General features: G+C 43.7%; 1 protein-coding gene across 1 annotated transcript in view; it reads left to right on the top strand.

The window, feature by feature from the left end:
• Positions 1 to 14,001, top strand: part of ANTXR1 (ANTXR cell adhesion molecule 1) — a 217,337-nt gene extending 203,336 nt beyond the window's left edge. The window contains exon 18 of the mRNA XM_032410814.1: positions 10,060 to 14,001. Within this exon, the coding sequence (XP_032266705.1) occupies positions 10,060 to 10,320 (261 nt within the window). The 3' untranslated portion in view covers positions 10,321 to 14,001. The remainder of the gene's footprint in view (positions 1 to 10,059) is intronic.
• Positions 14,002 to 15,158: the final 1,157 nt, after the last annotated feature.

Below are 15,158 nucleotides of genomic sequence, written 5' to 3'. Positions count from 1 at the left end.
TTAAGAAATGAAAATCTTCCCCATTTCTTTTGTAAAGTTAACATAATCTTGATGACAAAAATAGCACACAACAAAAGAAAAGTGGCCAGTCTCACATATGAAATTGGATACAAAGATCCCTAGTCAAAGATCAACCGTTGATTCTAGAACTTCTCAAAAGTTTATTGAAGACGTGTTAGGGAAAATTAGAAGTTAGATGTACTCTTAATGCCCAATAAAGAATTTAATAATGGCATTCGGTGCTTTCATGTGATAGAAGATTATGCAATCATAGCAAATCATACTGAAAATGGCAGGGGAGAAATGGTCACAGCATATCATTTAAAAACTTTTGTACAGAATGACTCCCATTTTTGTAAATTCATGCACCACTCTGTGTGGGGGGGGGGGGACTCTGAAAGAATAAGCACTACATGGTAATACTCTGAGGGTTAGACCTTACAATCCTTCTCTTCTTCTCTTCTTCTTCCTTCTTTTGTACATTTTCCAAATTTTCCACAAAGAAAATGTAGAACTTTGTAATTGGATGAAAAAAAGGGAATTTTAATTTTTTAAAAAGATTTTTTATTTATTCATTGAGACAGAGAGAGCACAAGTGGGGGGGGGGGGGGCAGAGGGAGAGAGACAAGCAGACTCCCCGCTAAGCAGGGAGCCCAACGTGGGGCTTGATCCCAAGACCCCAGGATCATGACCTGAGCCAACGGCAGATGCTTAACCAACTGAGCCACCCAGATGCCCTGAATTTTATTCTTAAATAAGTCTAATCTCAGTAGTAATCCTTCAGAAGTCCTATGCCTGCACCTGTCCCACAAAGGATGAGCCATTTTTATTTCTGCCCCTTCATTTTTCTAGTTTCCTCTTGTTACCAAATATTTCCTTTCTGCTTTCATCATACCCTCAGTTTTGGCCTCCAAAGAAGTTATTATGGAAAGAGTGCCAGCATGTGTGTCAGCAAAATGAATCAAACAACTGAAAGAGTTGACCTTGGATACTTTCACATGAACAGCACATAAAAGGCAGGCTGCTGTATGGGATTTATAGGCCTGGCAAGTCTGAGGTGGAGGGAAGGCAGTAAAGAAGGACTCTGGCACCACATCCTTTCTGTTGCCCCCAGCTCCAGTTCTGGGGAAGGGGAAAGAAGCAAGACAGGTATATCTCTATGCCATTTTGTCCCTGTCATGGAACTGGGCCTATGAATGAATGCTGTCAAACAAAGAGCCAGAGTATGGGGGCTTCGTTTCAAATGATGGACCAAAGCTGAAGTGTAGGGTTCAAAGAAAGAGGAGAAAATGGGATGGCAGAAAGAAACACAGAGGGAGCAGTGGTCTGTGCATGCTGAGGAACTTGGGTATTTTCCTATAGAAGGTGGGAGGCATTGAAGAGTTTAAGCAGGAAGACAACTTTGAATGTGTGTCTATGTGTATATAAATGCATATATACATCTTGTATACGTGTACAAACATGCATGTAGCTATGTATGTACACACACATTTTCATTTATGTGTGCATGTGTATAAATTTCCTCTGGGAACCAAAATATAACTGGAAAAGAGAAAAGCTGAAAACAGGAAGGCCAGTTTACTTAGTGGCCCAAGTTATAGAAGATTGAGTGACAGTAAGAGTAGGGAGGAGTGAATGGATATGAAGGATCTTTTAGAGATAGAATCAGAACTCTGCTTCTCCCTGACTTTGCAGAAGATAGCCACCTCCCAGTTCCCACTTTGATCCCCTCTATTCAAAGGATCAACCTAACTGACTGCCTCAGTTAGTAACTCAGTTGTAATTCCAAATTCAGAGAAGAGAGAATCTGATTGGCCTAGCTCAGGTTAGGTGCCCACCTCTAGTCCAATCAACTATGGTCAAGGCCAGTGTCACGGAATGCAAATATGGTTGCTACGGTCCATTTGTTTGTGGGATTAATTGACTGATATCTCTCTCTGCCTGTGGACTATATTTTTCAAGAGAGCACGGGCTGGTTTTGGTTGCTCATCCCTGAATTCAACACCATATAAGGTGTCCAGAACATAGGCAGCACTCAAAAACCATTTGTCAAAAGGATGAATGTACACATAACGAATGGAGAGAAACATACATGGGATAGGAGGCACTATTAAATCACCTAATCCAGCCCTCCATCCATTCATTACTCATGTGTCTCATTTATCACTAGAGCACCAACTTCAGTAGGATTACGTCAATTGCCTTCAATACCCCAGTGAGGTTTTGTGGTCTAGCCTAAGAACCAATCCCCATTTACAAGAGTGACTAGAGTGAGAAACTATGCTCCTAATTCTAAACAACTGACTTGAAACAAACTTTGGAAACCCCATCCATTTGTAACTTGAAAAATACCTCCAAACAAGACAATCAATGGAAGAACCGAGATAGAGAGAAAAAGTATTTGTCAGAAGAAATTTGGCATACATGTTATACTTTTTCTATCTGATTATTTTAGTCTTCTTCCTGTGAAATCCAATTCCCTTAAGTGACCTCTGTTCATAGGAAACTATTTGGTTTAATCTCTAGGAGCCATGGTATATTTTTAACCATCTCCAAAGGCTAGCTCCCTCTCCAATGAGCATGCCTGATGCCCAAACAGATGTTTTATAACACTCAGCACACATGAGTTCACCACTGGCAAGTCTTTCTGCACACGATCAGCCCACAGCTCTTCTCACATCTCCCCCATCATGCCACAAACCCAAATTCAGGACTCAGAGGCAAGCTTGAGTTCTTACCACAGTAACCAAAGAGCAGAAGATGAAGAGTCCAATTTTGAATTTTCAAGTTATTAATATTTTATAAATCCAATGCAATACAAAGAGTTAGCCAAATTCAGTAGTATGAAAAGACTTGCAAACTGGCTGTCCCTGAAGAATTCAGATTACAGTATCGGAGCAAAAGGCTCAAAAGCAACTCAAATTTTGATGGAGTTATAAAATATTAGGGCTGAAAGGCCCATGGATGTCATCTAGCTAGTGCAAAACTTTATTTTATATATGAAGACACTTAGGCCCATAGAGAGAAAGGGACTTACTCAAGGTTTTACAATGAGCGTGTGAGTCGTAGAACTGGTGGTACAACTCTGCCTCCCAACCCTGACCCACAGAGCAGAAGACAGCCCCACACCACCAGTCTCCTGTTTCTCTTCCCTGTGGACCATTAGTGTCTATGGTTCAAAGCTGAGAAGAAGCCAGAACCTGGTCAACAAGATTTCATCTTTCATGACTACACCATGATTGTTCAAAATGTGTCACCTCCAACTTAGATAAAGAGTTTTGTTGAAAAACGGTTTCATCTGACAAATCAATCAAAAGTAACCCCCCAAAGTATTCTTGTTAACATTTCTAGTTGGAAATCAAGGGGAGCACATAGCATTCTTGCCACCCCTTCCCCAAGAGCCTAGAAGATAGCCCAAAGAGACCATGAGGAGGTGACTAAGGAGACCTAAATTCACAACTGCAAGCTCATGGACCTTTGATCCTTTGAGAACCTAAACTTGCAGGGAAAAGTCTGAGCTTTCTAAGAAGGCTTGCTCCACCTCAGAAACCCTTGGGGATATAAGCAGTACTTGTTGAGCACCAACTTAAATTTGAACCTATAAATATCTCAAGAGGAGAAGACCCAGGGTGCCTGGGTGGCTCAGTCATTAAGCATCTGCCTTCGGCTCAGGTCATGATCCCAGGGTCCTGGGATCGAGCCCCACGTCGGGCTCTCTGCTCAGCGGGAAGCCTGCTTCTCCCTCTCCCACTCCCCCTGCTTGTGTGCCTTCTCTCGCTGTCTCTCTGTCTCTCTGTAAACACAAATAAATAAAATCTTAAAAAAAAAAGGAGAAGACCCAGAGGTCGCCTCAGAGACACTTACCCACCAGTTGGGAAGCAATGTTGACTGAAAAGAATACCAAATGGCATATTATCTTCTTTCACTGAACAAATTTTTGCAGAGGGCTTAGGGTAGGCCAAGATGGACATCCTGCAATTAAAAATAATAATAATAATAATTTAAATATGTAAGCAAGGACCTAATCACAAACAGCTACATATGCCATCAGAGGTATTTGGATTTTATTCTAAAGATAATGGGGAGCCTTTGAAGGATTTTGAGCTGGGCATTGAATTGACCAAACTTGTGTTCTGGAAAGATCTCTTGGCAGCTATATCAAGAGTTGATGGATTGTGGCCAAGAGCTACATTGTGTGATACCATCTACAAGTGATTCAAGAAAATATTTGCATTTTTAGTCTATATTCAGGATAATAGAGGGAAAGAGGATAAATGCCTAAGGCAAGCAGAGCTGGTTTTAATCCCACTTCTACCATTTACTGCTCTGTCATCTTGGGCGCCATATTTAAATAAGCCTGAGTCCTCAGTCTCATTTCTGTACAGTGAAAATAATGAGTAAAAATGAAGTGCCTAGATATTTCTAATAATCCTCTCAACACCATTAGATTCAGTCAAATCAAAATGGCGCTTTACAGCCTAGGAAAAAAGCCACCTAGCATCCTGCTAAGCCACCACTTAGCAGGAGATATTGTTGCATTTTCTTCTTAGAATTTAACCAGAGTATTTTGTTGCTAATGTGTGAAAATAATTGGCACTCGTACTTTGTAAATGAGCAAGCCGAGGTAAACTGAGGTCAAAGCCAAATGTTGGATCCAAATCAAACCTCCCAAAAACAATCCTGCAAAGAATTTAACTGGTTTACAAAGACCAGTGTACGAACTGAGAGCTCCGGTCGTCCTAGCAACCTTTTAAGCAAACACTGGTGCAGATTTGCTGGCATATATGACACTGAGAACATCTGGCCTTTCTATTATCCCCTCACAAGCAAAAAATGATGTCGTGTAAACTGATCTTCAGGCCAATTATATGGTCTAAGTGTTACAGTGTTTGTGTTGGCTCTTCTGGTTCCAGGTTTTAAGAGCTTAATTTGTAGCCACACCCCTCCCTGGAGTCCTAATTGCATCTTACTGTAACTGACCCCAGGGATTTGTTTATGCCAAGTCTGCACCTTTCTTCAGGATGATAAATATGTGTAGATGCATCATCAGTCAACTGTGTGTGCAAAGCATGGTGGGAAGTCCTATAAGAATCGGTGCAGGAGTTGCGTGCCACAGGAAGGTAGAGTAAGTGCGTAAGACAGCGGGCTCTGGGGACAGCTCCGGTCACATGTTCAGTGCTACATTTTTCCCCTCTATACCAGCTTTGTTATGGAAGCCAGGTGTGGAGTGTGGAGGCCCTAGTCTGCAGCTCACTTAGAAGGCACTAAACTAGGAGTCAGAAAACCTGATACTCCCTCCAACTGGCCTTCCTACCGTGGACAAGGTCATTATTGTGTCTGAGCATCTGTTTCTCCATCTTGACTCAATTTCATTTACAAACTCCATGTGGCAGGCACTGTTCCAAGACCTTCATCAACATTGATTAAGTTAATCCTCCTAATGACTCTAAGTGGCAGGCAGTATTATTACCCCCACCCCATGTCACACAGTGGGGACATGGAGGAGACTGTGAGCTGGCCCCCCACCCCATCTTGGCTGCTCACTAAGAGCCCCGGGCTACTGCGCTCAGCTCCAGTGGGCTGGGGTATCTAGTGAACCATAGCCTAGTGCTCTGGAGCGGGAGACCCATGAGTGTACCCCTGGACTATTACTGACCACAGGAAAGGGGCTTCTTGCCTCTCTCCCTCCCCACCCCGCCCCATCCTTCTGTTGCTTTGGCCAAGAGGCCATGACGGCAGCTGGAGGGACTGACCTAAGGAGGTCTTTCTCCTACCTCACTGCCATCCCCCACCTCCACAGCTGACAGATAGATGTGAGAGAACATCTTTTATTCTGTGGATCCTTTCTTAAAGACATCTGGGTGGGGCGCCTGGGTGGCTCAGTTGTTAAGCATCTGCCTTCGGCTCAGGTCATGATCTCGGGGTCCTGGGATCGAGCCCCGCATCGGGCTCCTTGCTCTGCAGGAAGCCTGCTTCTCCCTCTCCCACTCCCCCTGCTTGTGTTCCTTCTCTCGCTGTGTCTCTCGCTGTCAAATAAATAAATAAAATCTTTAAAAAAAAAAAAAAAAAAGACATCTGGGGATCCTAATCTGGGTTATGAATGGATGTATTGGTAGAAGGCTGGGAGATCCTGACTTTGTCTCTGGACAAGATAGCCTCTGGTAAAAATATTAGCATTAAGTATGTGAAATAAGTAAACAGGCTCTGAATTAGCATGCCTCCTCTCTCTACTGTGGCCCCCCCTTCCACCCAGGGAGGGAGCCATGGGATGGCCAGCCCTCAGGGAAATCTGAAGCCATATGGGGCTTGACCCCAGGCACCAGCAGCTCCATCTTCAGGACCAGAATTCTCCTTCATCTTCAGAGGAAATGAATCTTTTGAGTCTCTTTGTCTGACTTGGCATGTCTAGGAACAAAGGGCAGAATATGTAGTACAGTAAATCCCAACTCTGAGTTGTCCATTAAAGGAATTTATCACAGATGGTAATCATTAGGACTTTAACATTCTTGAAGGAAAGAGTTTTATCCAGAATTATAAATAAACTATTCCCAAGGCTTAGATTTATAAAGCTGTGTTAAAAAACAAAATTCAACTGAATAAAATTTAAAGATCTTACTGGCTTTATTCAATAATTCATGAATCAGGCTGCATCCCATCTAGCAAATAGAAAGGAGCTCTGAGGAGCTGTACAAAATGAGAGACTTTTATAAGCAGAAGGGGGCAGGGACAGGAAAGAGTGGGTTACCTCATCTTTCTGTGGGGTTGGAAGGGGCCTATCAGGCAGATTACCTCACTAATGCTGACCAGGAAATTCCAGATTGACAGGTTTAAGATTACTTTTCTGGGAAACTTTGAAACTGCAATTAGGTTAGGTATTGAGTCTTTTTTTTTTTTTTTTTAAAGAATTTATTTATTTATTTGACAGAGAGAGACACAGCGAGAGAGGGAACACAAGCTGGGGAGTGGGAGAGGGAGAAGCAGGCTTCCCGCCGAGCAGGGAGCCTGATGTGGGGCTCGATCCCAGGACCCTGAGATCATGACCTGAGCTGAAGGCAGACGCTTAACCGACTGAGCCACCCAGGCGCCCATTAGGTATTGAGTCTTGATTTGCTGACATGGGCATTAGTACAGGTGACTCCATTTTAGGCCTGTTATCTCTTTTTTTTTTTTAATTTTTTTATTGTTATGTTAATCACCATACATTACATCATTAGTTTTTGATGTAGTGTTCCATGATTCATTGTTTGTGCATAACACCCAGTGCTCCATGCAGAACGTGCCCTCTTTAATACCCATCACCAGGCTAACCCATCCTCCCACCCCCCTCCCCTCTAGAACCCTCAGTTTGTTTTTCAGAGTCCATCATCTCTCATGGTTCATCTCCCCCTCCGATTCCCCCCCTTCATTCTTCCCCTCCTGCTATCTTCTTCTTCTTTTTTTTTTTTTCTTAACATATATTGCATTATTTGTTTCAGAGGTACAGATCTGTGATTCAACAGTCTTGCACAATTCACAGCGCTCACCATAGCACATACCCTCCCCAGTGTCAGGAAACAAAATGAGGGTTGCTGGAGTGGGGGGTGGGGTGGGAGGGATGGGGTGGCTGGGTGTCTCTCTTTTTCTAACAGCTGTAAAAGAAGACTGCTTAGGGGGCGCCTGGGTGGCTCAGTCGGTTAAGTGTCTGCCTTCGGCTCAGGTCATGATCCCAGAGTTCTGGGATCAAGCCCCACATCAGGCTCCCTGCTCAGAGGGGAGTCTTGCTTCTCCCTCTCTCTCTGCCCCTCCCCTTGCCCCTCCCCCTGCTCCTTCTCTCTCTCCCTCCCTCTCTCTCTCTCAAATAAATAAATAAAATATTAAAAAAAAAAAAAAAAGAGGGCTGCTTGGACAACTGGGAACTTACAGCACTGGGTTACAAAGTCAACCTAACCTGTGAAAGCTTTGCATTGATCTGGGAGTTCTGGGCAATGCCATGAGAAGATAGGAACTTATTTCCGCAGTTAGTGGGCCCCCAGTCAGAACCTAACAAGGTTAGGCCCTGCTTTAATCTCATGAAATGCACACTCAGAGGAATGGGGTGCTGGCATCTAAATACGGCCTTGTAATTCCTAAACCAATAGTGGAGCAGCAGAGTGCAAAACAAGGCTGCTGCCTTCCAGAAGTTTCTCATCTGGTCAGGGAGGCAAGGCATTCCCCAATCAAACAACTACAGACTATAGTTTGCAGGCTTCTTTGTGTGGCATTGACTGCAGAGAACTCAGGGACGGAAGCAAAGGATACATGGAGGCTGGAGTCATCAGGGAAAGATGTGTGGAGGGAAGGGACTGACTTAGGACTCGGATGAGTGGGGTGTGTGCATGTGAGGCAAGGTTGACTCAGCCCTCACTGTCTCCCACAAACATGCCTGGTGTCCCTGCTATGACTCTCGGCCCGAGCCACGTCTCAAATCACACACTTGTATCTCCTACAGCTGATTGTGCCTTAAATTCCACAGACTTGCCCTCTTCATTCTCCCTCGGCCCCTTCCTCCAAAGGCCTGAAAAGGGAAATTCCAGCCTCTCTGGACATATCCCAGCCAGAGCAGATGCCATAGGATGGGCGTCCATCCTAGAGGGTGAAGCTGGGAAAAACCCACACACCAGCTCCAGCCCTGGTCTAAGATGAGCAGGAGAGGAGGAAAGGGACAGGGCAGCCTCAAAGGCATGCCCCCCCACCCCACCTCTTTGGGGGGAAATTCTGCAGGCATCCAGGACACACAGTAGAGGGGACAACAAGGTGCCCTGCAGGCCCGGGAAATTTGGAGGGAGGCTAGGACCCCACAAGGGTGGTCCACACCCTGCCCAAGCAAGGCAGGAGGGTCTGATGCCAAAAGTGAAGACAGCACAGGCACCGGAAGGAAAATGTCATCTGTTGAGGGGGCAGGGCCGGCAGGACTGACTCTGAAGAGCTGAGAGGTGACACCACAAAGGAGAGAGGGCTACATAGGGCAGGCTGCAGATTCTGGACTTTCTAGAGACTGCTATAGGGGCTCTAGGTATCTGCTCTGCATTGTCCAGTCAGGTCCCCAGGAAGGATGGGGGAAAAGCAGAATTCAGGGTAGATGTCTGCTTTGCAATAAAATGTCCCCACGTTGTATTTTCTTAAGAACCTAAGCGTGCCTGAGCAGGGGCAGCAGCATCTGGAAGAAGCAGGACTGCCCCAACCAGAGCAAGGGCAGGAGAAATTGTTCCTGACAGAGCTTCGGGGAAGGCAGGGCCATGGAGGGGGCCTGTATCGACTGGTATCTTGTTCACAGCAGGAGGGGGAGCTCCCTCCTTAAGTCACTACTCAGCGCCAGTGGCTGAAGGGGGCAAAAGTTGCTGGGGAGAGGCAACCGCATGAGTGCCTATGAGAATCACCCCAGTTTGCCACATTCGTGACAACGCAGATCACAGACTGACTCAGCTCGAATTACAGTACAGGAGAAGCTCATGGTGTTAACCTGCTCCTGCCTCCAGGAGGATCACTGAAATCAGTTGAAACAAGTTCTGTTTGTTTAAAAAATTTGGAGCCCCCCCCCCCTTTAGAAGACACTAGAGTGTAGCAGGAAGAACAGAGGTTCTGGAGCCTATTTGGGATTTGAATCACCAACCCCACCTCTTACAGGTGTGTGGCCTTGGGAAAGAGATTTAATGTTTTTGAGCCTCAGTTTCCCCATCTATGAAATCGGACATTTGATAACAGTTCCTGGCTGGCAAGGCTGTTGAGATGAAATTTGATGACCTCTGTAGACAGCTTGACCCCACACGTCCAGTTAAGGTCAGTCCCCTCCTCTCCCTCCTCTTTGAGAAAGAGCATCCAGGAAAATGAATTTTAACAAATCATTTTACAACACGGTAAGCCCAGAAAAAAGGAAATGGGGAGTTTATTTGTTGTCAAGTTCTACCGTTTGCCAGGAGAGCACTGTCGTAAACATCATGTCTGCTTCCTACATATCTCTTTCAAGCTGCCCACCGCTCCCACCTGCCCTGCTGTAAACAGCCAACATCAGCTCACATTTCCTTCTCTCTGATTCTCTTACAGGGGCGCTGTATCAACTTCACCAGAGTCAAGAACAATCAGCCCGCCAAGTACCCCCTCAACAACGCCTACCACACCACCTCACCGCCTCCTGCCCCCATTTACACCCCCCCGCCCCCTGCTCCTCATTGCCCTCCCCCACCCCCCAGTGCCCCCACCCCTCCAATTCCATCCCCACCTTCCATCCTTCCCCCTCCTCCTCAAGCTCCACCTCCCAACAGGGCACCACCCCCCTCCCGACCTCCTCCTAGGCCTTCTGTCTAGAACCCAAAGTTCATGCTCTGGGCCCTTAGAAACTTTGGGGAGAAGGCTCCTCTGTGGTGTTAGAATAAGCCTTTCCAGTTAGGGGAGGCTTCTGCTTTGGAAATGAGTGGTGATAAAGCCCACTGACCTTCACACACCTTAAAAATTGGTTTGTAATGTCAATACATCAACAATTGTGATCAGCAGAAAGAAACAGAAATTTTGAAACGCCTGAAAACAAATGATGAGGCACCTACAGTCGCAATTATAGCCAGCCATCACCTCTAGAAGGCTCAAGAGACAGTGAAACTGCTGAGATGCTCTTAAATGGGATTGTGTCTCGTGGAGACCAATAAGAAAATCATTTCTCTGAGGGTGAAACGCAGAGTCGATGGATGAGAAATAACATTGCTGGGTTTCTAAATGTTGCCTTCCCTCCTCCACTCCATATCCATCACTTGGCCCTGGACCCTTGGCCTAGGAACCAAGGAATCCTCACCCAAGAAGGTGAAAACCCTTTGCCTACAACTTGGGGAAAAGCTTGGGGTCCCCATTGTGGCAAGAAACTCAACATCAGACAGGTTTCCAAAAGCATGTTCACCTGGGATTTGCAAAGGAGTAAAAACATATGCCTTATTTTCCTTTCAAATTCTCCCAGTTTCCAAGTGAGGAAGAGAGCAGGTGTTTACAGATGGAAAAAGGTATGTTGCCACGTTGCTGTGTAAGTGAAATCAGGTGTGTGCATTGACTGGCAAGTGCTGATGAGAGCATCAGACAGTTTCTAAAACCCACAGGCCACCAGCAGCTAGAGGTGGCTGGCTTTGGCCCGACATGGTCCACGAATCAACAGACAGTGGCACTGTTGAAAGCAACCTGTTAATGATTCATGTTAAAAATCCAGATTAGGCTTCAGTTTAAATCACTTAAGAAGTATAAAGAAGTGACTGATCCCATTTTTCAGAGACAAACATGAGTTGATCTTCCCAAAATGGCATCTCTAGCACCTACCATACAATCTCACTGGTTTTTTTTCTTTCTTTCTTTCTTGGTAAAGTTGTATACTGGAGATTTCTAGGTAGAGTTGAGGGACAATGGTCCTAACATAATATGGAAACCATCTCCACGTTCTTTAATTAACCACAAAAAAAGCCACGTATGAGTAGATGCAAATGTATTTCTCCTTGGCTTTTCAACATACTCATAAATATAAGCTGTCAACTCAGGAGGAATATACTAGATGTTCTGCCTGAAACTCCCACCAGGCCTGGGATCCACCCCATTCCTCCAAGTCTTTCTGAATCTGTTGTCATCAGTAAGCCCTATCATCACTTTCTAAACATTGGGCTTCATCATCCCGCATGAAAACAGAGGGCCTCCTGCACCACCCTATTCAAAATTATCTTCCCCTCCAGCTTTCCACAGGTCTTAAAATTCCTCTCCCAAACTGCTCAAAGTCTTAAATTTTTTCTGGAACAAAGCAGAATATAAAATAAATATAACCTTAGTGCTTTGAGTTATGCTCTCCAAAGATCCTTCAAGAACCCATCAAGCCAGCCTGATTCTTGTACCTTACTTAGAACACAAACGTTCCGTCAACACCAATTCCTGTAGCCATGGCAGACATTGCTCATCAATCCGTCAACACCAATTCTTGTAGCCATGGCAGACATTGCTCATCAATCACAGCACTATCCAAGGAGCCCAACAATTTCTTCACAATCCTCACATCACAACTTCAAAGAGCCACCATTCCTCAGTCAGAATTTGAGAGAGAGATGAGCCCTATTTTCCATCCCCACTTTAGAAAGCAGAAACAAACGGGAATTGATGGAGGAATGGGGAATCGTTGGGCATAAAAGGTACAGTCAGGGGAACGTAGGTCTCAGCAGAGCGCCTTAGTGGGGGACCACAGGCACTAAATCTGCAGTGCCGATGCCAAACTGACACGTCTCTAAGTGTACCTCAGACCCAGCCCTTCTCCCAGCCTGCCACTTCCAAATGCCCAGCCTTCTCACAGAGGTAAAATCAGAGATGGTTTCCAGGACTTTTGAAAGCAACCTCCCTTTGCCACCCCCTCAACCTGGCCTGTATTGTCTGTTCTTACAACATGAGGCTTCTTCTTTAGTATAGTCCCTCATGAAGCAGGGGCCGCAATGTCTCAGCCGCCTGCAGTGACGTTGCTGGACTCCAGCAAACCATTCCATAGGAGAATGGGTTCCCCGGGCTCACAGCATAGAGACGTTGAGCCCATGGCAACTGTTTTGACTGCTGGCAGTACAGAACAGTCCACCCCACACCACTGCCGCCTGACTCACTGCGGCCATAAGAAAGTTCAAGCCAAGATGCAGACGTTGTACAAGATGGCGGGCACCATTCGGGATCTCAACAGCACATCAGTGAGAAGCCCTGTGCAGTTTCCACGATGTCTTGGTGAACTTTCGGATGAATAGGGAACTGCAAATATATGCTGATTTCCAAGAGGATTAGCAGGGTTTGTCCTTAAAAGGGACTCATCATGTCATCCCTAGTCATTTAGAATTACAGTTGAGAAGGTGAAACTTCTAGACTATACGAATAAGGCAATAGTAGGCTAGTACAGACAAAATTCTTTGACTGGTTTATAAAATCTACTGGTACTTGTATCATTCCCTGTAAAAGGCAGCAGACATATGATTGTGATCAGGAAACTGCACAAAATTATTTTTTCAACCCCCATGTTATTGTCCTTGTGAAGTTTTTTTTTTAATAAAAGCCAACTTTTTGTTGTATATATTCGTATTCCATGTGTTAGATGGAAGCATTTCCTATCCAGTGTGAATAAAAAGAACGGTTGTAGTAAATTATTATAAAGCCAATGATATTTCATGGCAGGTTATTCTACCAAGCTGTGCTTGTTGGTTTTTCCCAAGACTGTATTGCTTTTCTAAATGTACAAATAGTTACCAAAATGACGAGACCCCTGTTTGCACAGCATTAATAAGAACGTTGAGTTCCGTGGTCCTCTCCATTGAAGACCAGCTCACAAAGAGTTTCTGGCCTGGAGCTTTGCACATACTCCAGGGAGACTGTAAAAGTTCTCTCTTTGACCAAGATCAAGAACAGAGCAGGTCGGCAAATTAATTAATAGACTTGGATATCTGGCCATGGGTAACCTCATTGTAAGTATCACTAAAACGGGCCGAGATGATTTCTATGTCTCATAAACACTTAGAGTCCAAACACTGTCAGATGAGAAAAATCCACCAAAGAACTAGAAAGGATAGTAATAATTATGACATAGTGAGCAAGTTTCAGCCCAATGCCAACTCAATAAAAACAATTAATGCTGTGTAAAATGGGTTGAATTAGCTTGCGAACTATATAAAGATATACACAGTAAAAAGCCTGTTAATGCACACCAGATGGGAATGGGGTATTCTAGTCAATTGCCTTTTCTAGTTATCTGAGCTCTACTATATTATCATACTTGGATAACCAATTTAAAAGAATTAGAATATGATTTTTTAAATACACTTAACATTAAACTCTTCTTCTAGTCCTTTCTTCTTTCTGCGATAATTCAGAAGACAGTTATGGATCTTCAGTGAGTCATTGTTATAAAAAATCAGTTATCACTGTACCGTGCTATAGGAGACTGGGCTAACCCCACACAATGACAAACTCTGGAAGTTGCTTTTTTAAAAAAATAATAAATTCCTAAAATCATCTCTTTTACTGGTTATTCGTCTCTTTGTTATGAAAATAAAGTGTAGATTGTTCAAGTGCTTAACATCTTGATGATAATAAAATGACTGTTGTTACGCAAATTAAATTGCATTTCTCAAATCATTATATTTCCCCTAAGCTCTTTACTGTCTTGATTACTGTCATTTTTTTCTTCAGCTGTCCAACATTCAAAATACTCTTTATTTCTAGTAACAGTTTTAAAATTTAAAAGGTAATCCAAGCTAAATAAAAATATAAAGTAAAAAGTGGAGACAGAGAAGCACACAGAAAAAAATGTCCTGGATCAGCTAGGATTGTGGCTGGCTGCCTGTCACAAGATTTGTGGCCATGACTGATTTGACTCACATAGCAAGGACTCCAGAGGTTTGCAGCTGCTTGGGGAGGGTATGTGTTGTAATGAGCACTGGGTATTATATAAGACTGATGAATCACAGACCTGTACCCCTGAAACAAATAATACATACGTTAATTATAATTGAATTTAAATTTTAAAAAATAAATAAATAAAACTGTAAAAAGAAAGAAAGGAAAAGAAACCAGGCAGTGTTACAGATCGTGTGAAAGTAAATACCCTTCCTTCTGTATACACCTCAAAATATTTTTATTACCTATGCAATTCTGACACAAATCATTTTATTCTTCTTAGCAGCTTCGATTCAGCTCTTCCATTTAAATTTTTTGTAGGTAACTGAGTGTCTCTTACTAGTTCCTGAGTCTGTTTTTTTTTCACAAGTCTCCATTAAGCCTTGAATGCATCTTAATTGGAATAAAACCAACTGCAAACAGAAAATCATGCCATGACTTTTTCCAAGATTGCAATAGTATTTACTTTTTAATAGCCTTTTGGGCACAGGCACATTTTTAAATTACATCCTTAATCATTAAATAGTTTTGAGATAACCAGCTAGCAATTTGGAAAGAAAAAGAAAACTTGAAGCCCTACCTCACTCCTTACACCAAAATTAACTTCAGCTGTATTTTAAGTGTAACATAAAATAAGGCAAGTATTAGAAATGGAAAAAAATATTTATTCTATCATATGAAGAATTTTTAAATCCTACATATTGCTTATATTACCAACCAACTTTCTCATGAAATCACTTCAACCGAGTAACGCTCCAATGAGTAACTTG

This window comes from Phoca vitulina, unplaced genomic scaffold (genome assembly GCF_004348235.1).
Source record: "Phoca vitulina isolate PV1807 unplaced genomic scaffold, GSC_HSeal_1.0 scaffold12, whole genome shotgun sequence".
Classification (NCBI taxonomy): Eukaryota; Metazoa; Chordata; class Mammalia; order Carnivora; family Phocidae; genus Phoca; species Phoca vitulina.
The sequence above is the reverse complement of the archived record's forward strand: the minus strand, read 5'-3'. Positions and strand labels throughout refer to the sequence as shown.